Consider the following 26,700-nt stretch of genomic DNA (forward strand, 5'->3'; position numbering starts at 1 on the left):
TCTATTTGTTGCTCGTGAGCTGCCAAAGTACATGTCTGGCTGGAGAAATGATATTGTCATATTGCCGCATAATCCTATTAATAAGCTTCATGTTGTGCTGGGAGGTCGAGGTGTATTACGTGAGCTTTCTAGCAAAGAGTAAAAAAGATACAACCTGCTGGCGGATCTGTGCAGTCATTTTATGAAATGTTAAAACACTTGCAAGGCAAATGTGCAAGATACGGCAGTACAAGTTTCCACAAACCAAGTTAACAAGCGCACAAACAAACGAGTGTTACATTCCTTGTGTTTCACATTTCAAATCGTGTCATCAACACCGAACCTTACTAAGAAATCTAGAATTAACACACGAGGAGTTACTACTATTACATAATGTTAAAGAAGCAGTTAAGAGCCAACGACATGCTTCTCATACAAGGCGACAATTTCCTTCTTGTTGGGATTCTTCAACTGCAGCAACTGGGCACCAAACCCTTGCTTGGTGAGCTCCTGCTTCAGTTTCAGCACAGTGAACTTGGTGTAATCTTCAGTCTCTGTCTCCTCCACCTGCTGGCTCCCATTGTCATTATCTTCTCCGAAAAATACAGATCCACCATCCTCCGTGTGATTGTTCTTAAACGGGCTTGTTGTGCTCTTCGATCTTTTCCTTCGCCTCCCGGAGTTGTCATCATCGACATCCATATAATGGACAGACTCGGTAGCTTCGCCCCTCGTGCGCCTTGAGTAAGAGGCCTTAACCTTGCTATCAAGTGCAGTTTCATTGAGTCGAACAGATGTCAGCTCCTGCTGGAGCATATCCAGCTTGCCTTGAGTTGCTTGCAGCTGCAGTGACAAGGCCTCAGCCCTCTTGTTGGCTTCAGCACAAGCTTCACGTTCTGTTTCCAGCAAACTCTCAAGCACTTGGACCGTGCTAGATCTCTGCTGATTATTCTGTTGCAGCATCTCCCCGATCTGCTTTTCCCTCTCATCAACCCTTTCATCAAGCATTGTGACCTTGGATATAGCATCCAACTCAGACTGACGAAGTTGCTCCATTTCTTCCAACATCTTATTTTTCTCTCTTTCTAGACTTTCGACCTGTCTCTCCATTCTTTCTATTTTGGCCATTCTCTCCATTGCTAGTCGTTGTGCTTCGCCCTTATCTCTCTGTGCAGCAGCAGCTTCTACACGAGCTAAGTCAGCCAATTCTACTGCTCGTTTAGCCTCCCTTTCAGCTTCCTTGCACCTCCTGTCTGCCTCGTCGAACTTTTTGCACTCTGATAGGAACTTCTCTTGAAGATGATTCTTTTCTTGTTCAAGGATCTTAACTTCCTTCGCATGTGATTGAGCTTCAGTTTTAATAGACTCCAAATTATCAGTCAATAATCTGATCTCGCCCTTCAGAGCCACCGACTCTGACTCGTAAATCTTCAGCTTTCCTTCAGTAACCTGGATTTGGTCATCATAGAGATGAACTGTTATTATCACATATGAGGGTGGGAGGGAGGGAGGAAGGGGCAAAGAGTGGTACCTGAAGCCTCGAGGTCAAACTTGTAGCATTAACTTCAGTTTGGTTAATTTTTGCATTTAACCTTGCTATTTCTTCCTCCTGATGATCAAACAGTAGAGACAAATGTAAGGAAACAGGCACCTGTTAGACCTAAAAGGTAGACGCAACTGTGAGGATCAGGAGAAAGGATTTACCTTTTCGTGCAGTTGATTAGCAAGTTCTGCCCTCAGTGCATCTTCCCTTTCTTGCACTTTCATGTTTGTGCGTTCTTGGGCAACAGCTGCTTTCTGAAGAGCTGTTTTAGCCTCATTGGAAGCAAATTCATATTTACGTTTCCACTCTGCAGCTTCCTCTTGAGCAGACTCGGCCTGCTCCCGTATAGCAGATAATCTGCCCTCACTGATATTCGTCCTAGACTCAAGAGAAGCAATTTGAGACTTTAACTTGCTTTCATCTGCCTTCTGCTGTAAAATGTTGCGATCATATTTGCTCTTCCAATCAACAGACTCTCGTTTTGCTTGTTCAAGAGCAGAAGACAAGCTCATACAACGTTCTTCCAACTTGCTACCCTTGTTCTGAAGTTCAGCCATTCTAACAGAGTAATCCTTTGAAAGTTTCTGCTTATCATTAACAGATTCCTCATATCGCCTTAAATACTGAGCTCTGTGCGTCTCACTTGCCTCAAGCTGCTTCGTGAGTAATGCTAACTTATCATCGCTTGAACTGCATTTCAGTCTCAGGGCGTTCCTTTCAGCATCTATACGCTCCAGTTGTTTTTTGAACAGGTCTAGTACGGGCCCCGCCAAACTGCAGAAATTAATCAGCATATATAACAAAGCTTTGGTGAAGTCACATACAAATTAAAATGAAGGTATGGTTAAGGTTCAATAGCATACAGATTGTAAGGATGATAACAAAAGATCGATTTAGTTCCTACAGCTATTTGTAAAAGCCATGACATCATGCAACCAGCTTGAACCGCAAAAATTCGAAGTTAATTGATGACACATTATGACATATTATGCCACATAAATAAACGTTGAAGAATGAAGAGGTGCTTACCACTGATGCAGAAACGAAGCAAGCTTTGCCCATTTCTTGGGCCCATAAGAAGTAGACTCATACTCTGCGAGGAGGCCATCAAGGAGCTGCATTATATCAACACAAAATACATGTCAGTACTATTGAATTTTAAGTTAATATTGAATACATCATTTCAGTGAGTTGTGTGACTGCATCTAAGCAAAAGCTTATAACCATCTTACCCTGACCACATCATCCAACTTTGAGTCGGGACGGTTACATGCTGCCCGTACTTTTGACTCCATGCTCTGTATTCTACTCGAACATTGCAAGTCAGCCTCCAGAAAAGTATTCCTTTTGAAATCCTGCATTCATATCATAACCATTTAGCCTGCTGGCACTTTCGTACTATTGCAATATCTCATTCACAATATAAGTAGTTTCGGACATGGTCACGGTCCACATTCATCAAAGTAAATAAAAAATTGGGCATAACCCTTTTAAAACATGTTATTTCACTCTTGTTTGCAATGAAAAGAAACGCAATGTCACTACGTTTTCTTAACAAAAAAAACATGTCATTTCAAACAAAAAATATTAGATATTTAGATATTCTGAAATCTAGTGATGTCAATCTGATATGGTTCACGCTGGTAATTCTTTTATAACAATGGTCGAACATAAAAATGTCTCAAGACAGAAATTCTAAAACTGCTTACATTATAGGAGGGTGTACTTTAACAACTACTACGTAGCACGCATGGACAGCCAGAAAGTTCATGAGAAAGTCCAACAATAGCAGGCATGTGCAATTGAAGTAGTAGAGGAGGAGCGACAATCAACTGATAGTGGAACCCATGACAAGTCTCTGCGTACGGAAAAAAGTTGAGGAACGACGGTCACCTCAAAACTCTTTCTTAGAGACGTCTGGAGAAGCTTCTCAAATTTCGAACGAGCTGACCCAGCACCAACAGCAGAGGCGTTAAAAGCACTAATAGCCTTATTCATTGCACTTTCATGTGCTTCTCTCAAAGCATCCTGCCAAAACTGAACCTATCAGAAACCTCCCAAAAAGTGAAAGAATAAAATGCATGTTGCTTATTTGTAATATTACCTCTTCTGCTGTTTTTTTGCGGTTGAAAGAAGAATTGTAAATATCCACAGCAGAATCATACGCCCTACGGCATTCTGTTTCCTCCACACTCTGCACAACCAAAAACTATGAGATGATTTCCTCCCTAACAGAAACCGGATACCCAAATAATGATATAATAGTACACACTGGAAAGGCAACAATGATAGAGCAGTAGATCAGCTACAAAAAAAAATGATAAGAGCAATAAATCGGTAGCTCCATTAAGCTATAACAGCTGTAGTTGCCCACAGCAACTATTGCCGTGTCATATGTTTACGTGCATCTCATTTTCATAAAAATTCAAACAGTGCTTTCATTGTTGAAAGTTCAATTCAATAGTTGAGTCTGACTCTATTTCACAAAGAAAGCTGGCCCTTCATTCTCTATGTTATATCTTGAATTTGCTTACTCCACTAAGAAATTATGTAAGGTAAGTGATTAATCCACAGCATGCCATATATAAAAATCATAATCACTCAAGAATATTAATAATAACGCAAAAAAATAACGCACATATAGCAAATACCACTTGCTGCAAAGATTACCTGCTACAGAGGAGTTCTACAACAGTTTAAACTCTTCAAATGGTTATAAATTGGAATGGGCCAAAAAAAAAGTTCAGAACAGTTCAGATGAATAAATTGAAGAATTATGCTAGTTTCTAAATACAAATTTCGTAACTAAGCTAGCAACACCAACAGTTGGGTGTGTAATTTATACAAAAAGATCAAGATAAGACATATATCATAAGTGCATCATCAATTTGGGCATACCTGCCATGACGAAGATATTGTAGGCACTGCACCAGTATTGATGGCATCAAGAAATGATTGTGTCAATCCAGCAAGGATTGGGCCTGTCATGGTACTAGCTCCAAGCTGTTTAGGTCTTGTTCGATCAAACACAAATTTTGTGAAAGCATCCAGGCCAGATGTGAACTCTGGACGAAATGTACTCAACTGCAAACAGGGGAGACAAACTAAGCATTCACAAAGAGGTCAAAATAAATAGTACAAAAATGAGAGCAGCATCAACATCAACCACCTAGAAAAAAAAAGAAAATGTTGCGTACGTACTATAATTTTAGTGCACAAAAGAGTAGAAGCATAAAGTTTGTACCAAACAATCTTCCAGCATCAATTATTACTCTAAACTAATAAGCTCTCATAGTCTATACGCCAACATGAGTAACAGTCCTAGTTTTACAAGACGTGTTATTGCTAAGCCAATAATAGAGAATAAGCAAAGCTTGACAAAATTACGATTCTAACTAAACAGTGTTATACAAATTCTGCTTCTTGCAGAGATGGCTGTACCATAACTACGTTACTCATTACAGTTGAAAGGACTAAAACTTACAGGAAGTTGATCAAGGCGCTGGAGATCTTTCTCATTGTTCACAGGTCGCACGAGTGTAAAGCATTCCCTGTCTGGGAAAAGAGCACGGATCGAGTCCCGTATCTTTCAGATATGTTAAAAAGAAGATGCATCAGTATCTGTAAGACATTTAAGATACATCACAACAGCATGTATGCTAATTTACTTAAGCAATTGAAGAAAACCCTGCTACCATACCGCGTTCTTAGCAGATACATCTCTTGCACCACCTTGAACAGGCCTCAGAGCAAGTTCAAGGTAATCTCTCGGCGTAATTTTCCTGTTGTCTTCTGTAAGATCCAAGTAGAAGTCCTGTATGTACCAAACCAGCATAACAGAGTTTATCAAAATGTATCACAGGAAATGCAGGTCATAGTCAAACATCAGAAATGTTTGGTAGAGCATTTGTGTTAAAACAAATAATGAAGACTGCAGACAGTCTTTAGTACGACAAAATAAACCAAATATCGTACCCTCAGCAGCCAAACAAAGACAGGTGAGAAATGCCCAAGTTCAGAGGCAGTGGACCTTCCACCTGAGGCCCTAACCCGTATATGCTTTGTCATTTCTGTGACAAGTGAAAGACGGTCAATTGAGGCTTCGTCTATCCCTCCCATCTGGAAAGAGCAACAAGATTTCAGGAAACCAGGTTAGATTATGTGACAAAAAAAAATCAGCTTACTGATCAGCATCCTCAGTATGATATAAAAGCTTTTTGAACATTAGCCTAGCAGGCCCTCGATCGAAAGCATTGCACAAAGCTCAGTCATTGGTTAAGAAATATACCTGGTTGTATATAAACATGCTTGATAATAGAACAGCCAACGAAAATATTTGGATACTATAGGTGCCCTGTCAAAAAAGAAAACAGTGAAGATGAGACGATAGGACAGAAGGCGGAAGGAAATTATATTACAGTGCACAAAAGCAACCATCAAAAATCCCGCATAAGAAAAATAAACGAAAACAAACATTCCTCAAATTTACAATTAGGAAACATGCCCACTATCTAATAGTGGGAAACAGGAAAAAAAGAAACAAATCCGGGTATTTGGAGTTATGACCTTTGATAGCTTAAATGAAATGCAAAAAAACTATTATTAATTAGCAACCTATCTTTGAGCAAATAGCAACATTCAGAGAAGAGGTATTATAAACTAACTCAGAGTACTGATCATCTCACAAGGTAAAAGTTATAAGAAATCACTACAGAATACAGTCTAATGGTGAATTTAAATGTGGTGGAACCGTGGAAGACACATAAAGCTGCCGTTGGGGAGAGTGGCAGTTAACCAAAACCCAAACCCAAATTTACCCATACCCATATAATTTCAGATTACCCAAAACAAGTGGGTATTATCCAATGGTATGGGTAAATCCATGGATGAAGAGGAGCCAGCAAATGAGTATGTACCAGGTCTGTATGAATACGTGCATGCATGCTAGTATAGCTCAATCGATCAGATCGATGTAGCTAGCTTGCATACGTGTGTATCTGCGCGGAATAGAAGCTCTGGTATGCGGACATCATGCCGAATAGACAGAATAGTCCACGTTGGAAGTACCCTGCATATTCGAGCTAGGCCAAGAGCTACTGTCTGGAACGTGCTCACGGACGTTGGTCGGGCGGCACCGAGCCATACGGCTTGCAAGCTAAAAATGAGAACGGAGAGATTGGGCAGGAAGGTTATGTTCCACGTAATGGGCAATTATCCTCCCCGTACCCAGAATATGATGGACAATTTTTTCTTATACCCTACCCAAACTGGGTGGGTATGGGTTTGGATGTGGGTACTGGATAACAAACGGCAGATTTAAAAACATATACATGATATTATCAACAGAAAGCAGCATTCCACTTAATGGTGCTGTCTCTCCCTGGTTCAGCGCATATATCAATTGAAAACAACTAACTTCTTAGCAGAGCCAGGTGAAAAAAACTACGTGGAAGTTTCAGAGAGAGACTATTTGTATGGACAAAGTTAGAATGGATAGGATTGGTACGAGAAATTTGCATATCCCTCCACATCATTGTCAAGATCATGGCAATAAAGGAAAACCTAGAAATGTTTTAAGTACCAATCTTTTGACCATCACCATATCAAAATTCAACTACTCACTCAAATATATGTGGCCCCAAATAAACAATGGCATTTTCCAGTGTCATTCAGCCCACTGCCCGACAATGAGATTGTCATAATGAAAAATGAGTCAATTTTGAAGTTGAGCTACATGACATACCGTTTGGTCGTAAGCATCGATTCCTTCAGTGTCCAACAAGACAAGATTGTATTCAGTTCCATCAAGACCAGTCCTCTTCAAAGGCGCACTCCACATCCAAAGTCCCTTGGTGCAAGGTCGATGTGTTGATGCAACTTGAAAGCCACTGGTTCGCCCTAGAAGCTGCATATGGAAGTCATAGTTTATGCCTGATGCTAAAATGGAGAACGGAGTAGAAAAGAACGCAGCAAAGGAAAACTATTCAGCAAATTAAACAGAAAGGAACGATTGAAAATTGTAGTTATAAATCAAGTTCCAAAGACAGCCAGACATCCAAGAAAAAACATTCTGACATAGTTTAATGGATTAGTAGGATAAGGGTTTGAATATAAGATCCTTCTGATGGAACTGATTAAACTTTAAGTGGATAGTTTTGATTCAATGCGATGACCCAGCAATTTCACTATGTTTAGCAGTGTGCTTTATTGTGTCTGTTATGTATCTGTGTCAAACTCTGTTACGGCGTCCAGATCAAGTATGCCATATATGTACTCTGCAATAGAAGCATAAAACTTACACACAACCTGGTGTTTTAGCACCTAAAGTTTTGTGGTTATGGCCAGATACACCCAACAAAAGTAATAATGGCTTCGCGAAGATGGTGATCACTGTATTTGGAGTCAACCAATCTTTCACGGCAATGCCAGACGATGGTTACAAATTTTATAAACATCAAACGAGGCAACCAAGAGTCAGAACTGCCGCTCAATAAACAATGTTTGAAGCACTGGTTTACTACTGAAGTAACAAATACTAACACGTCTCCTCTAATATACAAAAGGACAACAAATATTCATCATTAAATAAACGTTATATATATCGACCCCGACGAATGGCGTTGCTAGATCTGCAGTCTGAGTTCTAACTCCCAAATCCTTCAGTCTAAAAAAGCGAGCTCACGGTAAAAAAAAATCCAACGGAATCGCGAGCGAGTGCTCCAATTCCAAGAGTAACTAAACCCTAAAACCTAAAATTCACCCGAACCGCAACTTGTGTTGCTAATATACCCCTTCCATCTTCCAAATATCCTCACGCTGGTGTCAAACAGACCGATCTACCGAACGGCGGAAGCAGCGCCGAAACCCTAGACGGACATTGCCGTGAAACCCCGAAAAGGGTGAAGGGGAAAAGCGCGCGCGCGGTGGGTACCTGGTTGAGCACGAAGCTCTTGCCCTGGCGCGCGCGGCCGCAGACGGAGACCACCCCGACGGGGCCCTTGACGAGCTGCAGCGCGGCGACGGCCTCCGGGTCCATGACGAACTTGCCCTTGTCGTCGCAGTAGACCAGCCGCAGCGGCCGGCCCAGGGCCCCCGCGGCGCCGCCGCCGTTCCCGGCGGGCGCCGCGGAGGGGGAGGCCCCGTCGGCGGGGGCGCTGGGGCTCCCGCGCAGGCCCAGCCGATGGAGCATCGCGTCTTCGCCGCCGGCGGCACGGGTTTCCTCTGTGTCGCACTACCTTTTCGTTTCGAAAAAAGAAGGCGGAGCGGAGATGGGGAACCGTGGAGGACGGAAGGGTTCGATGAAGAGCGCTGCGTTGGAAGCGACGTGGCGGTTTGCCTTTTGGGCTGGATGCATTGCGCGTTGCGCTGGAGCTTGGTCGGTTTGGCCCATTTGGTCGGTGCACTCCACAAAGTAAGTTTTGTTTTTAGGGTACTCCTTTTCAAAATATCTTTCGGTCAGTGGTGAATGGATGCTCCCTTAGGTTTGCTGATGACTATCGTTCTAATAGGTCCAAGTCCAATTGCGACTCCTAGGCGACTCCTAGGCGATTAGGGTTTCCAGTGAAACCTGAAAGCGCACGGCGGCCGCCGCCGGGGCAAATCATCCATCTGCTCTTCCCAAGTCCGTTGTGGGCGTCCTGCCGATGGCGGGACGAGCTGCCGATCAGGGGGGTCACAGAGCGGGGAAGGAACCAGCGTTGGAGGAGACGATCGACGAGAAGATTGGCCGGCTGAAACTCACCGAGGCCAAGTCCAAAAAACTGGTCATTGATGATCGTGAGGAAGGTTCCACACCCTCATGGTCCTTGGCAGGGAAAGTACTGTCCAGGAAGGTGTTCCATATCAATACTATCTCGGCGATCTTAAGGCCGGCGTGGGGGAATCCTAAGGGACTGCTGTTCCGGGACGGAGGTACCAACATGTTTGTTGCAAAATTTGTGACGGAGCGTGATCGCGATCGAGTCTGGGAGGGCTCGCCATGGACGGTCTCAAAGCAAGCTTGTATCCTTGTCAATTTTGTGGATTGCCAAAGGCCTGCTGAGATTCGTTTTGATAAGCTGCTGATTTGGGTACGGGTTCTGAACCTGCCTTTCAATCTGCTAAATCCTACATGGGGTGCAAGGATTGCAAATGGAATCAGTGATGATGTTGTGCGTGTGGACGTGAATCAACAAGGGCTCACTTCTGGTGGTTTCTTGAGGGCGCGGGTTTGGATTAAGGTTGATGTTCCACTGCGTCGTTGCATAGCTATAGATTCCTCAAGGAGGGAGTCTTGCGACTGGTATGAGCTTGAGTATGTCTACCATATTTTTGTTTCGCTTGTGGCTTGATCGGACACGCGGATATCTTCTGTCCCAACCCAGGTGAACGTGATGAACAAGGACGTTGGCCTTATAGTTCTTCTCTCCGAACTCCAGACGATGTCAAGACCAAGAGACAGTTTACGAGTTCCTGGAACAATAACATGGGCTCTAGGGATAGTCGATCAACTGGTAATGCTGAACAGGGACCACATGTCCCTCCTCCCAACCAGGGAGTTCAGGGGGGATGGGGAGTTGGCTCTGGTAGAGGGCGTGGCGGTGGCAGGAACAGGGGTGGACCGATGAACATGCAAGTATATTGCCTCCTGAATATGCAACCGACTGAAATCGTTAATGGTGGGGGAATGGATGTTGACGGCCAGCTAGTCGTCTTTGATCCAAATGCGGCTGGGGCAAAGCGAGACTCGACAGAAGATCCACGAACACGGGAAGAAGCACCCAGCCCTGAGGCAAAAAAGCCGAAAGGAAACCCTTCGGACTCTGAAAACTCGGCGACAGCTGCAAAGCAGCTGCGCCAGTCGCAATGAGTTACCTAAGCTGGAATGGCCGGGGGATTGGGAACCTCGCGGCCATTTGCGAGCTTCGCAGCATTGTGAAGCAGTTTGGTCCCAAAATTGTCTTCGTTATGGAGACAAAGATAAGCAAGCAAAGAGTAGAGAAGCTAGCGGGCAGACTCGGTATGAGCGGAGGTTTTGCAGTTGGCAGTGATGGCCGAAGTGGCGGCATCGGGATTTTTTGGTCATTGGATGTGGTTGTAGATGTAAAGAGCTACAATCTTAACCATATTGACGCGATAGTGACACCAACGGAGGGAGATTTGACTCCATAGAGGTTCACGGGTTTTTATGGGGAGCCGCGGAGAGAGAACCGACATTTGAGTTGGACTCTGCTACGACGGCTCCAGGCACTCCGAAGTTATCCTTGGCTATGTATTGGCGATTTTAACGAAACAACCTATGGCCTAGAACACTTCAGTGAGCATGGACGGGAAGAATGGCAAATGCGGAACTTCAGAGAAGCAATCGATGATTGCGATCTTCAAGATCTTGGCTACACAGGTGTTCCATACACATGGGATAACAAGCAGCCGGGGTCAGCGAATGTTAAGGCGAGGATCGACCGAGCACTGGCCAATGAGGCTCTTTTACTTTTATACCCAGTGTTTAGGGTGCAGCATCTCTCGGCCATTGAATCGGGTCATTGCTTTGTGTTGGCTACGCTACAGAAGCAAGTGATGAGGAAGTCACACAGCGGACAACATAGTTTTCGCTATGAAAATGTATGGCAAACGCATCATGAGTATGATAAAGTTATCTCGGACATGTGGAGCGCATCGTCGCGAGTACAAGGGCAGCAGGGCCTTGCCGACTCACTAAAACAGATGCAAACTGGCATGAGTTCATGAGGTACTAAGACGTTTGGTAACTTCAAACACAAATTGTCAGTGTTGCGAAAAGACCTTGAGCGGCTTCGCCAGCGCTCAGTCCACACAGGTCCATCCCATGAAGAGAAAAAGCTCACGGAAAAGATCAAAGAGGTGTTGTACCAAGAGGAGGTGTGGATTCGCCAGAGATCGAGGGTCATGTGGCTTAAGGCTGGTGACCGAAACTCAGCATACTTCCATGCTCAGGTAGCGCAGCGCAAACGTCGAAATAAAATTACTGCGTTGCAGAGGAGCGATGGAACTTGGTGTGAGGATAGGTTTCAGTAGGGAGGGAGATACAAGATTTCTACACTGACCTGTATACCTCACAAGGTGTACCAATTATGGGTGAGGTGCTTGACCTTGTCCCATCTACGATTGTAGAGGAGGTTCAAACAAAGTTAGATGTCGAATATACTGCCGGGGAAGTTAAAGCTGCCCTTTTCCAGATGCACCCATCCAAGGCACCGGGTGTGGATGGCTTCATAGCAGGCTTCTTTCAGCGGCACTGGGATCTTCTGGGTTCAGATATTGTGGCAGGAGCTCTAGAATTTCTTAATGGGGGAGAGTTGTTACAAACCCTCAATGATACGGCCATTGTTCTTATACCCAAGGTAAGGAACCCACAGTCCATTACCCAGTTTAGGCCTATCTCTTTGTGTACAGTGTTATACAAGATATGTGCCAAGGTTATTGCAAACAGTATGAGACTTGAGTTAGAAGGTCTAATCAGCAAAGAACAAAGTGCTTTCGTCCCTGGCCGTCTCATCACGGATAATGCACTCGTTGCTTTTGAATGTGTACATACCCACTGGCGGAGCTTGAACCAAAAAGCTGGGCGGGCCAGATTGAAAGAGAGCAAATTTTTTTAATTCATTAACTAAGAATTGGTGATTTTTTTAGTCAAAAATTAATAATTTGAGTGAAAAATCATGCTACTGAACTGCTAACTATGAACCTGGGGAAAGAGAGAAATTTAGATGTGCTAGACTAGTGAAGAGATACAAGAGACTTGCTACCAACGACAAGTAGTTTTCAGAAAGTTTAACGAAACAGCCAAAACAGCACGCTGTGTCTTCTTAGACATTTTTCTTATTGGGCTCTTTTCATCACTACGAAATAGCCCATTGTATGCATGGGCTGCACTGAATAGCTGCGAGGCTGCGGGGCTGCGGGCAGTGTTTGGTGTTTGGTCGCTAGGTGGCTTGACTCTACCAGTTTTAGCAGATTGGGCCAAGAATACATAGGTATAGAGGCTTTTTGCAAAAATCTTGGGCGGGCCATGGCCCAGTTTGGCCCCAACGTAGCTCCGCCACTGTACATACCATGAAGAGGAACAAGAGAGGCAAGAAAGGCATGTGTGATGTCAAGTTGGACATGATGAAAGCGTATGATCGCATTGAGTGGCCCTTCCTTCAAGCCATGATGCTCAAAATGGGGTTCCCATCAAGGATGGTGAATTTGGTAATGAAGTGTGTCAGATCTGTCCGGTTCTCGGTGAAGGTAAATAGAGAGCTCCAGGATCAATTCATGCCGACACGTGGATTGCGACAAGGTGACCCTATGTCGCCATATCTGTTCCTACTGTGTTCGGAGGGCTTCTCAGCGCTCCTGAAATTTTATAATCCAGGGTTCCTGGCGGGCGCCGCGGAAGGGGAGGCCCCGTCGGCGGGGGCGCTGGGGCTCCCGCGCAGGCCCAGCCTGTGGAGCATCGCGTCTTCGCCGCCGACGGCTGATACGTCTCCAACGTATCGATAATTTCTTGTGTTCCATGCCACATTATTGATGTTATCTACATGTTTTATGCACACTTTATGTCATATTCGTGCATTTTCTGGAACTAACCTATTAACAAGATGCCGAAGTGCCGATTCTTGTTTTCTGCTGTTTTTGGTTTCAGAAATCCTAGTAAAGAAATATTCTCGGAATTGGACGAAATAAAAGCCCGGAGGCCTATTTTCTCACGAAGCTTCCGGAAGTCCGAAGACGAAAGGAAGTGGGGCCACGGGGAGCCAAACCCTAGGGCGGCGCGGCCCCCCTTGGCCGCGCCGCCCTGTCATCCGGGGCCCCTGTGCCGCCTCTCGACTTGCCCTTCCGCCTACTTAAAGCCTCCGTGACGAAACTTCCGGTACCGAGAGCCACGATACGGAAAACATTGCGAGACGCCGTCGCCGCCGATCCCATCTCGGGGATCCCGGAGATCGCCTCCGGCACCCTGCCGGAGAGGGAATCATCTCCCGGAGGACTCTACACCGCCATGGTCGCCTCCGGAGTGATGAGTGAGTAGTCTACCCCTGGACTATGGGTCCATAGCAGTAGCTAGATGGTTGTCTTCTCCCCATTGTGCTATCATTGTCGGATCTTGTGAGCTGCCTATCATGATCAAGATCATCTATATGTAATTCTATATGTTGCGTTTGTTGGGATCCGATGAATAGAGAATACTTGTTATGTTGATTATCAAAGTTATGCTTATGTGTCGTTTATGATCTTGCATGCTCTCCGTTTCTAGTAGAGGCTCTGGCCAAGTTTTTACTTTTAACTCCAAGAGGGAGTACTTATGCTCGATAGTGGGTTCATGCCTGCATTGACACCCGGGACGATGACGAGAAAGTTCTAAGGTTGTGTTGTGCTTGTTGCCACTAGGGATAAAACATTGATGCTATGTCTAAGGATGTAGTTGTTGATTACATTACGCACCATACTTAATGCAATTGTCTGTTGCTTGCAACTTAATACTGGAGGGGTTCGGATGATAACTCTGAAGGTGGACTTTTTAGGCATAGATGCGGTTGGATGGCGGTCTATGTACTTTGTCGTAATGCCCAATTAAATCTCACTATACTCATCATGATATGTATGTGCATTGTCATGCTCTCTTTATTTGTCAATTGCCCAACTGTAATTTGTTCACCCAACATGCTGTTCGTCTTATGGGAGAGACACCTCTAGTGAACTGTGGACCCCGGTCCAATTCTCTTTACTCGAAATACAATCTACTTGCAATACTTGTTTTTACTTGTTTTCTCTGCAAACAATCATCTTCCACACAATACGGTTAATCCTTTGTTACAGCAAGCCGGTGAGATTGACAACCTCACTCTGTTTCGTTGGGGCAAAGTACTTTGGTTGTGTTGTGCGGGTTCCACGTTGGCGCCGGAATCTCCGGTGTTGCGCCGCACTACATCCCGCCGCCATCAACCTTCAACGTGCTTCTTGGCTCCTCCTGGTTCGATAAACCTTGGTTTCTTTCACGAGGGAAAACTTGCTGCTGTGCTCATCATACCTTCCTCTTGGGGTTGCCCAACGAACGTGTGAAATACACGCCATCAAGCATATTTTCTGGCGCCGTTGCCGGGGAGATCAAGACACGCTGCAAGGGGAGTCTCCACTTCTCAACCTCTTTACTTTGTTTTTGTCTTGCTTTATTTTATTTACTACTTTGTTTGCTGCACTTATATCGAAACACAAAAAAATTAGTTGCTAGCTTTACTTTATTTACTATCTTGTTTGCTATATCAAAAATACAAAAAAATTAGTTACTTGTTTTACTTTACTTAATATCATGCATGTTTTTATTTCACTAGTTAAGCATAATGGAAAACAACAAAAATATGAGAGATCTTTATGAACTTTATCTTGAATTAGGACATGATGTGTTTGAAGAGAGAATTAAAAAACCCATGGAACTTTATATGCATGCTAATGGGAATGTTATTACTATGGATGCTTTGAACACCATTGTTGCTAATGCTATGGAAAATTCTAAGCTTGGGGAAGCTGGCTCTGATGAGCATGATCTTTTTAGTCCCCCAAGCATTTAGGAGAAAATTTTCTTTTATTATTACAATATGCCTCCTAAATATGATGATAGCCACTTTGTTGAATTTGCTCCCACTACAACTAATAAAATTGATTATGCTTACGTGGAGAGTAATAATTTTATGCATGAGACTCATGATAAGAATGCTTTATGTGATAGTTACATTGTTGAGTTTGCTCATGATGCTACTGAAAATTATTATGAGAGAGGAAAATATGGTTGTAGAAATTTTCATGTTACTAAAACACCTCTCTATGTGCTGAAATTTTTGAAACTACACTTGTTTTATCTTCCTGATCTTGTCACTTTGCTTTTCATGAATTTATTTGTGTACAAGATTCCTTTTTATAGGAAGCATGTTAGGCTTAAATTTGTTTTGAATTTGCCTCTTGATGCTCTCTTTTGCTTCAAATACTATTTCTTGCGAGTGCATCATTAAAACTGCTGAGCCCATCTTAATGGCTATAAAGAAAGAACTTCTTGGGAGATAACCCATGTGTTATTTTACTACAGTACTTTGTTTTTATTTTGTGTCTTGGAAGTTGTTTACTACTGTAGCAACCTCTCCTTATCTTAGTTTTGAGTTTTGTTGTGCCAAGTTAAGCCGTTGATAGAAAAGTAAGTACTAGATTTGGATTACTGCGCAGTTCCAGATTTCTTTGCTGTCACGAATCTGAGTCCACTGCCCTGCAGGAAGCTCAGAAAATTATGCCAATTTACGTGCATGATCCTCAGATATGTACGCAACTTTCATTCAATTTGAGCATTTTCATTTAAGCAAGTCTGGTGCCATTTTAAAATTCGTCAATACGAACTGTTCTGTTTTGACAGATTCTGCCTTTTATTTCGCATTGCCTCTTTCGCTATGTTGGATGAATTTCTTTGATCCACTAATGTCCAGTAGCATTATGCAATGTCCAGAAGTGTTAAGAATGATTGTGTCACCTCTGAATATGTCAATTTATATTGTGCACTAACCCTCTAATGAGTTGTTTCGAGTTTGGTGTGGAGGAAGTTTTCAAGGATCAAGAGAGGAGTATGATGCAACATGATCAAGGAGAGTGAAAGCTCTAAGCTTGGGGATGCACCCGGTGGTTCACCCCTGCATATATCAAGAAGACTCAAGCGTCTAAGCTTGGGGATGCCCAAGGCATCCCCTTCTTCATCGACAAATTATCGGGTTCCTCCCCTGAAACTATATTTTTATTCGGCCACATCTTATGTGCTTTTTCTTGGAGCGTCGGTTTGTTTTTGTTTTTGTTTTGTTTGAATAAAATGGATCCTAGCATTCACTTTATGGGAGAGATACACGCTCCGCTGTAGCATATGGACAAATATGTCCTTGGTTTCTACTCATAGTATTCATGGCGAAGTTTCTCCTTCGTTAAATTGTTATATGGTTGGAATTGGAAAATGATACATGTAGTAATTGCTATAAATGTTTTGGGTAATGTGATACTTGGCAATTGTTGTGCTCATGTTTAAGCTCTTGCATCATATGCTTTGCACCCATTAATGAAGAAATACATAGAGCATGCTAAAATTTGGTTTGCATATTTGGTTTCTCTGAGGTCTAGATAATTTCTAGTATTGAGTTTGAACAACAAGGAAGACGGTGTAGAGCCTTATAATGTTTACAATATGTCTTTTATGTGAGTTTTGCTGTACCGTTCATCCTTGTGTTTGTTTCAAATAGCCTTGCTAGCCTAAACCTTGTATCGAGAGGGAATACTTCTCATGCATCCAAAATACTTGAGCCAACCACTATGCCATTTGTGTCCACCATACCTACCTACTACATGGTATTTTCCCGCCATTCCAAAGTAAATTGCTTGAGTGCTACCTTTAAAATTCCATCATTCACCTTTTCAATATATAGCTCATGGGACAAATAGCTTAAAAACTATTGTGGTATTGAATATGTAATTATGCACTTTATCTCTTATTAAGTTGCTTGTTGTGCGATAACCATGTTTACTTGGGGAACGCCATCAACTCATTGTTGAATTTCATGTGAGTTGCTATGCATGTTCGTCTTGTCCGAAGTAAGGGCGATCTACACTGAGTTGAATGGTTTGAGCATGCATATTGTGAGAGAAGAACATTGGGCCGCTAACTAAAGCCATGATTCATGGTGGAAGTTTCAGTTTTGGACAAATATCCTCAAATCTCTAATGAGAAAAGAATTAATTGTTGTCAAATGCTTAAAGCATTAAAAGAGGAGTCCATTATCTGTTGTCTATGTTGTCCCGGTATGGATGTCTAAGTTGAGAATAATCAAAAGCGAGAAATCCAAATGCGAGCTTTCTCCTTAGACCTTTGTACGAGGCGGCATAGAGGTACCCCTTTGTGAAACTTGGTTAAAGCATATGTATTGCGGTGATAATCCAGGTAGTCCAAGCTAATTAGGACAAGGTGCGAGCACTATTGGTACACTATGCATGAGGCTTGCAACTTATAAGATATAATTTACATGATGCATATGCTTTATTACTACCGTTGACAAAATTGTTTCATGTTTTCAAAATCAAAGCTCTAGCACAAATATAGCAATCGATGCTTTTCCTCTATGAGGACCATTCTTTTACTTTCAATGTTGAGTCGAGTTCACCTATTTCTCTCCACCTCAAGAAGCAAACACTTGTGTGAACTGTGCATTGATTCCTACATACTTGCTTATTGCACTTATTATATTACTCTATGTTGACAATATCCATGAGATATACATGTTACAAGTTGAAAGCAACCGCTGAAACTTAATCTTCTTTTGTGTTGCTTCAATACCTTTACTTTGAATTATTGCTTTATGAGTTAACTCTTATGCAAGACTTATTGATGCTTGTCTTGAAGTGCTATTCATGAAAAGTCTTTGCTTTATGATTCACTTGTTTACTCATTTCATACACATTGTTTTGATCGCTGCATTCTCTACATATGCTTTACAAATAGTATGATCAAGTTTATGATGGCATGTCACTCCGGAAATTATCTTTGTTATCGTTTTACCTGCTCGGGACGAGCAGAACTAAGCTTGGGGATGCTGATACGTCTCCAACGTATCGATAATTTCTTGTGTTCCATGCCACATTATTGATGTTATCTACATGTTTTATGCACACTTTATGTCATATTCGTGCATTTTACGGAACTAACCTATTAACAAGATGCCGAAGTGCCGATTCTTTGTTCTGCTGTTTTTGGTTTCAGAAATCCTAGTAAAGAAATATTCTCGGAATTGGACGAAATAAAAGCCCGGAGGCCTATTTTCTCACGAAGCTTTCGGAAGTCCGAAGACGAAAGGAAGTGGGGCCACGGGGAGCCAAACCCTAGGGCGGCGCGGCCCCCCTTGGCCGCGCCGCCCTGTCATCCGGGGCCCCTGTGCCGCCTCTCGACTTGCCCTTCCGCCTACTTAAAGCCTCCGTGACGAAACTTCCGAGTGCCGAGAGCCACGATACGGAAAACATTGCGAGACGCCGTCGCCGCCGATCCCATCTCGGGGGATCCTGGAGATCGCCTCCGGCACCCTGCCGGAGAGGGGAATCATCTCCCGGAGGACTCTACACCGCCATGGTCGCCTCCGGAGTGATGAGTGAGTAGTCTACCCCTGGACTATGGGTCCATAGCGGTAGCTAGATGGTTGTCTTCTCCCCATTGTGCTATCATTGTCGGATCTTGTGAGCTGCCTATCATGATCAAGATCATCTATATGTAATTCTATATGTTGCGTTTGTTGGGATCCGATGAATAGAGAATACTTGTTATGTTGATTATCAAAGTTATGCTTATGTGTTGTTTATGATCTTGCATGCTCTCCGTTTCTAGTAGAGGCTCTGGCCAAGTTTTTACTTTTAACTCCAAGAGGGAGTACTTATGCTCGATAGTGGGTTCATGCCGCATTGACACACGGGACGAGTGACGGAAAGTTCTAAGGTTGTGTTGTCTTGTTGCCACTAGGGATAAAACATTGATGCTATGTCTAAGGATGTAGTTGTTGATTACATTACGCACCATACTTAATGCAATTGTCCGTTGCTTGCAACTTAATACTGGAGGGGTTCGGATGATAACTCTGAAGGTGGACTTTTTAGGCATAGATGCGGTTGGATGGCGGTCTATGTACTTTGTCGTAATGCCCAATTAAATCTCACTATACTCATCATGATATGTATGTGCATTGTCATGCTCTCTTTATTTGTCAATTGCCCAACTGTAATTTGTTCACCCAACATGCTGTTCGTCTTATGGGAGAGACACCTCTAGTGAAGCTGTGGACCCCGGTCCAATTCTCTTTACTGAAATACAATCTACTGCAATACTTGTTTTTACTGTTTTCTCTGCAAACAATCATCTTCCACACAATACGGTTAATCCTTTGTTACAGCAAGCCGGTGAGATTGACAACCTCACTGTTTCGTTGGGGCAAAGTAATTTGGTTGTGTTGTGCAGGTTCCACGTTGGCGCCGGAATCTCTGGTGTTGCGCCGCACTACATCCCGCCGCCATCAACCTTCAACGTGCTTCTTGGCTCCTCCTGGTTCGATAAACCTTGGTGTCTTTCTGAGGGAAAACTTGCTGATGTGCTCATCATACCTTCCTCTTGGGGTTGCCCAACGAACGTGTGAAATACACGCCATCAACGGCACGGGTTTGCACTAGTCGTTTCGAAAAAAGAAGGCGGAGCGGAGATGGGGAACCGTGGGGGGTGGTTCGAGGGAGGACGGAAGGGTTCGATGAAGAGCGCTGCTGATGGCGTGTATTTCACACGTTCGTTGGGCAACCCCAAGAGGAAGGTATGATGCGCACAGCAGCAAGTTTTCCCTCAGAAAGAAACCAAGGTTTATCGAACCAGGAGGAGCCAAGAAGCACGTTGAAGGTTGATGGCGGCGGGATGTAGTGCGGCGCAACACCGGAGATTCCGGCGCCAACGTGGAACCTGCACAACACAACCAAAGTACTTTGCCCCAATGAAACAGTGAGGTTGTCAATCTCACCGGCTTGCTGTAACAAAGGATTAACCGTATTGTGTGGAAGATGATTGTTTGCAGAGAAAATAGTAAAAACAAGTATTGCAGCAGATTTGTATTTCAGTATTAAAGAATGGCCCGGGGTCCACAATTCACTAGAGGTGTCTCTCCCATAAGATAAAAGCATGTTGGGTGAACAAATTACAGTCGGGCAATTAACAAATAGAGAGGGCATAACAATGCACATACATGACATGATAAGTATAGTGAGATTTAATTGGGCATTACGACAAAGTACATAGACCGCCATCCAACCGCATCTATGCCTAAAAAGTCCACCTTCGAGGTTATCATCCGAACCCCCTCCAGTATTAAGTTGCTAACAACGGACAATTGCATTAAGTATGGTGCGTAATGTAATCAACAACTACATCCTCGGACATAGCGCCAATGTTTTATCCCTAGTGGCAACGAGCACAACACAACCTTAGAACTTTCCGTCACCGTCCCGGTGTCAATGCGAGCACGAACCCACTATCGAGCATAAATACTCCCTCTTGGAGTTAAAAGTAAAAACTTGGCCGAGCCTCTACTAGTAACGGAGAGCATGCAAGATCATAAACAACACATATGAAATAACTTGATAATTAACATGACATGGTATTCTCTATCCATCGGATCCCGACAAACACAACATATAGAATTACGGATAGATGATCTTGATCATGTTAGGCAGCTCACAAGATCCAACAATGAAGCACAATGAGGAGAAGACAACCATCTAGCTACTGCTATGGACCCATAGTCCAGGGGTGAACTACTCACTCATCACTCCGGAGACGACCATGGCGGTGTAGAGTCCTCCGGGAGATGAATCCCCTCTCCGGCAGGGTGCCGGAGGAGATCTCCGAATCCCCGAGATGGGATCGGCGGCGGCGGCGTCTCGGTAAGGTTTTCCGTATCGTGGTTTTTCGCATCGGGGGTTTCGCGACGGAGGCTTTAAGTAGGCGGAAGGGCGAGTCGGGGGCCGGACGAGGGGCCACACCATAGGGCGGCGCGGGCCCCCTAGGCCGCGCCGCCATGTGGTGTCGCCACCTCGTGGCCCCACTTCGTATGTTCTTCGGTCTTCGGAAGCTCCGTGGAAAAATAGGCCCCCGGGTCTTCGTTTCGTCCAATTCCGAGAATATTTCGTTACTAGGATTTACGAAACCAAAAACAGCAAAAAACGAGAACCGGCACTTCGGCATCTTGTTAATAGGTTAGTTCCGGAAAATGCATGAATATGACATAAAGTGTGCATAAAACATGTAGGTATCATCAATAATATGGCATAGAACATAAGAAATTATCGATACGTCGGAGACGTATCAAGCATCCCCAAGCTTAGTTCTGCTCGTCCCGAGCGAGTAAAACGATAACAAAGATAATTTCTGAAGTGATATGCCATCATAACCTTGATCATACTATTTATAAACATATGTAGTGGATGCAGCGATCAAAACAATGGTAATGACATGAGTAAACAAGTGAATCATAAAGCAAAGACTTTTCATGAATAGTACTTCAAGACAAATATTAATAAGTCTTGCATAAGAGTTAACTCATAAAGCAATAAATCAAAGTAAGGTATTGAAGCAACACAAAGGAAGATTAAGTTTCAGCGGTTGCTTTCAACTTGTAACATGTATATCTCATGGATAATAGTCAACATAGAGTAATATAACAAGTACAATATGCAAGTATGTAGGAATCAATGCACAGTTCACACAAGTGTTTGCTTCTTGAGGTGGAGAGAAATAGGTGAACTGACTCAACATAAAAGTAAAGAGAATGGTCCTTCAAAGAGGAAAGCATCGATTGCTATATTTGTGCTAGAGCTTTTATTTTGAAAACATGAAACAATTTTGTCAACGGTAGTAATAAAGCATATGAGTTATGTACATTATATCTTACAAGTTGCAAGTCTCATGCATAGTATACTAATAGTGCCCGCACCTTGTCCTAATTAACTTGGACTACCGGATCTTTGCAATGCACATGTTTTGACCAAGTGTCACAATGGGTACCTCCATGCCGCCTGTACAAAGGTCTAAGGAGAAAGCTCGCATTTTGGATTTCTCGCTTTTGATTATTCTCAACTTAGACATCCATACCGGGACAACATGGACAACAGATAATGGACTCCTCTTTAATGCATAAGCATGTGGCAACAATTATTATTCTCATATGAGATTGAGGATATGTGTCCAAAGCTGAAACTTCCACCATGAATCATGGCTTTAGTTAGCGGCCCAATGTTCTTCTCTAACAATATGCATGCTCCAACCATGAAGGTGGTAGATCTCTCTTGCTTCAGACAAGACGGACATGCATAGCAACTCACATGATATCCAACAAAGAATAGTTGATGGCGTCCCCAGAAAACATGGTTATCGCACAACAAGCAACTTAATAAGAGATAAAGTGCATAAGTACATATTCAATACCACAATAGTTTTTAAGCTATTTGTCCCATGAGCTATATATTGCAAAGGTGAATGATGGAATTTTAAAGGTAGCACTCAAGCAATTTACTTTGGAATGGCGGATAAATACCATGTAGTAGGTAGGTATGGTGGACACGAATGGCATAGTGGTTGGCTCAAGTATTTTGGATGCATGAGAAGTATTCCCTCTCGATACAAGGTTTAGGCTAGCAAGGTTATTTGAAACAAACACAAGGATGAACGGTACAGCAAAACTCACATAAAAGACATATGGTAAACATTATAAGACTCCATACCATCTTCCTTGTTGTTCAAAACTCAATACTAGATGTTATCTAGACTCTAGAGAAACCAAATATGCAAGCTCTAAGTATTTCTTCATTAATGGGTGCAAAGTATATGATGCAAGAGCTTAAACATGAGCACAACAATTGCCAAGTATCAAATTATCCAAGACATTTTAGAGTTACTACATGTAGCATTTTCCAATTCCAACCATATAACAATTTAACGAAGAAGAAACTTCGCCTTGAATACTATGAGTAGAGCCTAAGGACATATTTGTCCATATGCTACAGCGGAGCGTGTCTCTCTCCCATAAAGTGAATGCTAGGATCCATTTTATTCAAACAAAACAAAAAACAAAAACAAACCGACGGTCCAAGCAAAGTGCATAAGATGTGATGGAATAAAAATATAGTTTCAGGGGAGGAACTCGATAATGTTGTCGATGAAGAAGGGGATGCCTTGGGCATCCCCAAGCTTAGACGCTTGAGTCTTCTTAAAATATGCACGGGTGAACCACCGGGGCATCCCCAAGCTTAGAGCTTTCACTCTCCTTGATCATATTGCATCATACTCCTCTCTTGATCCTTGAAAACTTCCTCCACACCAAACTCGAAACAACTCATTAGAGGGTTAGTGCATAATAAAAATTCATATGTTCAGAGGTGACACAATCATTCTTAACACTTCTGGACATTGCATAAAGCTACTGGACATTAATGGATCAAAGAAATTCATCCAACATAGCAAAAGAGGCAATGCGAAATAAAAGACAGAATCTGTCAAAACAGAACAGATCCGTAAAGATGGATTTTATTAGGCCACCAGACTTTCTCAAATGAAAATGCTCAAATTGAATGAAAGTTGCGTACATATCTGAGGATCATGCTCGTAAATTGGCTTAATTTTCTGAGCTACCTACGAGGAGATAGACCCAGATTCGTGACGAGCAAAGAAATCTGGAACTGCGCAGTAATCCAAATCTAGTACTTACTTTTCTATCAAAGACTTTACTTGGCACAACAAAACATAAAACTAAGATAAGGAGAGGTTGCTACAGTAGTAAACAACTTCCAAGACACAAATATAAAACAAAAATACTGGAGTAAAAACATGGGTTGTCTCCCATAAGCGCTTTTCTTTAACGCCTTTCAGCTAGGCGCAGAAAGTGTAACTCAAGTAACATCGAGAGACGAAGCATCAACATCATAAGCTTCCCTATTTGCAGTGGTACTAGGGGCTTTGTCAATTTTAGGCCTATAATAATATTTCTTTGGTTTAGGCACTTTAGAGACATACATAAACTTTTGCTCCTTTCCCACATAAGCTTTCTCTCTAAACTGTAAAGATGAAAAGGTTGAACCCAAGGTTCCCATAGCTTTTTCAAGTTCGCCAATCCTATTAATTTGATTATCATGGTCAACACAAGTTCCTAGGACACTAATTCTTTCATCAATTCCTCCTAAGGATTTATCAAGTTCATCAGTTTTATCAAGTAATATCTCCAACTTAGTTTCAACACTTGGAAAAATTTTCTCTATGGTTTCCAATTTTTTCATAACATCCTCAAGGGAGGTTTCGATTTTAGTTTCATTAACAGGTGGTGTTCCAAATAAACTCTCAATAATGCAGCTAGCTTCTAAAGCGGGAGCACCTAGGAAGTTACCTCCCGCGAGACAATCAAGAACATATCTATTCCAGCTAGAGATACCAACATAAAAATTCCTGAGTAGGATAGTAGTGGAGTGTTTCTTAGTGCACCTATTATGGGCATCACTAATTGTATACCAAGCATCTTTTAAACATTCTCCCCCTTGTTGCTTAAATGAACGAACTTCAACTTCGGGATTACTCATTTTAGCGGTAGTAAATAAAGCAAACTAGATAAAGTAAATGCAAGTAAACTAATTTTTTTGTGTTTTTGATATAGCAAACAAGATAGTAAATAAAGTAAAACTAGCAACTAATTTTTTTGTGTTTTCATATAATGCAGCAAACAAAGTAGTAAATAAAATAAAGCAAGACAAAAACAAAGTAAAGAGATTGAGAAGTGGAGACTCCCTTGCAGCGTGTCTTGATCTCCCCGACAACGGCGCCGTGAAAATATGCTTGATGGCGTGTATTTCACACGTTCGTTGGGCAACCCCAAGAGGAAGGTATGATGCGCACAGCAGCAAGTTTTCCCTCGAAAGAAACCAAGGTTTATCGAACCGGGAGGAGCCAAGAAGCACGTTGAAGGTTGATGGCGGCGGGATGTAGTGCGGCGCAACACCGGAGATTCCGGCGCCAACGTGGAACCTGCACAACACAACTAAAGTACTTTGCCCCAACGAAACAGGTGAGGTTGTCAATCTCACCGGCTTGCTGTAACAAAGGATTAACCGTATTGTGTGGAAGATGATTGTTTGCAGAGAAAATAGTAAAAACAAGTATTGCAGCAGATTTGTATTTCAGTATTAAAGAATGGACCGGGGTCCACAGTTCACTAGAGGTGTCTCTCCCATAAGATAAAAGCATGTTGGGTGAACAAATTACGGTCGGGCAATTGACAAATAGAGAGGGCATAACAATGCACATACATGACATGATAAGTATAGTGAGATTTAATTGGGCATTACGACAAAGTACATAGACCGCCATCCAACCGCATCTATGCCTAAAAAGTCCACCTTCAGGTTATCATCCGAACCCCCTCAAGTATTAAGTTGCTAACAACAGACAATTGCATTAAGTATGGTGCGTAATGTAATCAACAACTACATCCTCGGACATAGCGCCAATGTTTTATCCCTAGTGGCAACAGCACAACACAACCTTAGAACTTTCATCCCACTGTCCCAGGTGTCAATGCAGGCATGAACCCACTATCGAGCATAAATACTCCCTCTTGGAGTTAAAAGTAAAAACTTGGCCAGAGCCTCTACTAGTAACGGAGAGCATGCAAGATCATAAACAACACATATGAAATAACTTGATAATTAACATGACATGGTATTCTCTATCCATCGGATCCCGACAAACACAACATATAGAATTACGAGATAGATGATCTTGATCATGTTAGGCAGCTCACAAGATCCAACAATGAAGCACAATGAGGAGAAGACAACCATCTAGCTACTGCTATGGACCCATAGTCCAGGGGTGAACTACTCACTCATCACTCCGGAGGCGACCATGGCGGTGTAGAGTCCTCCGGGAGATGAATCCCCTCTCCGGCAGGGTGCCGGAGGAGATCTCCAGAATCCCCCGAGATGGGATCGGCGGCGGCGGCGTCTCGGTAAGGTTTTCCGTATCGTGGTTTTTCGCATCGGGGGTTTCGCGACGGAGGCTTTAAGTAGGCGGAAGGGCGAGTCGGGGGCCAGACGAGGGGGCCACACCATAGGGCGGCGCGGGCCCCCCCTAGGCCGCGCCGCCATGTGGTGTCGCCACCTCGTGGCCCCACTTCGTATGTTCTTCGGTCTTCTGGAAGCTCCGTGGAAAAATAGGCCCCTGGGTCTTCGTTTCGTCCAATTCCGAGAATATTTCGTTACTAGGATTTCGAAACCAAAAACAGCAAAAAACGGGAACTGGCACTTCGGCATCTTGTTAATAGGTTAGTTCCAGAAAATGCACGAATATGACATAAAGTGTGCATAAAACATGTAGGTATCATCAATAATATGGCATAGAACATAAGAAATTATCGATACGTCGGAGACGTATCAGCTGCGTTGGAAGCGACGTGGCGGTTTGCCTTTTGGGCTGGATGCATTGCGCGTTGCGCTGGACTTGGGTGGAGCTTTGGTCGGTTTGGCCCATTTCGTCGGTGCACTCCACAAAGTAAGTTTTGTTTTTAGGGTACTCCACAAAGTAAATATTTCCAAATAGGTGTCTC

The 26,700-nt window shown here is 43.1% G+C and overlaps 1 protein-coding gene across 1 annotated transcript; it reads right to left on the bottom strand.

Moving 5' to 3' along the window:
- Positions 1–231: 231 nt before the first annotated feature.
- On the bottom strand, positions 232–8,726 carry LOC124707136 (guanylate-binding protein 2). The gene is made up of 14 exons (XM_047238800.1): positions 8,454–8,726; positions 7,266–7,427; positions 5,811–5,876; positions 5,498–5,641; positions 5,223–5,336; positions 5,007–5,108; positions 4,421–4,606; positions 3,627–3,716; positions 3,416–3,550; positions 2,755–2,877; positions 2,552–2,637; positions 1,684–2,296; positions 1,511–1,588; positions 232–1,428 (listed from the first exon to the last, which is right to left on the bottom strand). The coding sequence occupies exons 1-14, from the start codon at positions 8,709–8,711 to the stop codon at positions 388–390; spliced, it is 3,198 nt and encodes a 1,065-aa protein (XP_047094756.1). The 5' UTR covers positions 8,712–8,726; the 3' UTR covers positions 232–387.
- Between the last annotated feature and the right edge of the window lie 17,974 nt (positions 8,727–26,700).

This window comes from Lolium rigidum, chromosome 4, assembly GCF_022539505.1.
Source record: "Lolium rigidum isolate FL_2022 chromosome 4, APGP_CSIRO_Lrig_0.1, whole genome shotgun sequence".
In the NCBI taxonomy this organism is placed as follows: domain Eukaryota; kingdom Viridiplantae; phylum Streptophyta; class Magnoliopsida; order Poales; family Poaceae; genus Lolium; species Lolium rigidum.

Coding starts and splice junctions, on each gene's coding strand:
- LOC124707136 (XM_047238800.1), bottom strand. CDS start 8,711: ATGCTCCATCGGCTGGGCCTGCGCGGGAGCCCCAGCGCCCCCGCCGAC. Junction 3,551..3,626: donor GCAAAAAAACAGCAGAAGAG/GTAATATTACAA, acceptor CAGTTTTGGCAG/GATGCTTTGAGAGAAGCACA. Junction 2,638..2,754: donor AGTTGGATGATGTGGTCAGG/GTAAGATGGTTA, acceptor GATATAATGCAG/CTCCTTGATGGCCTCCTCGC.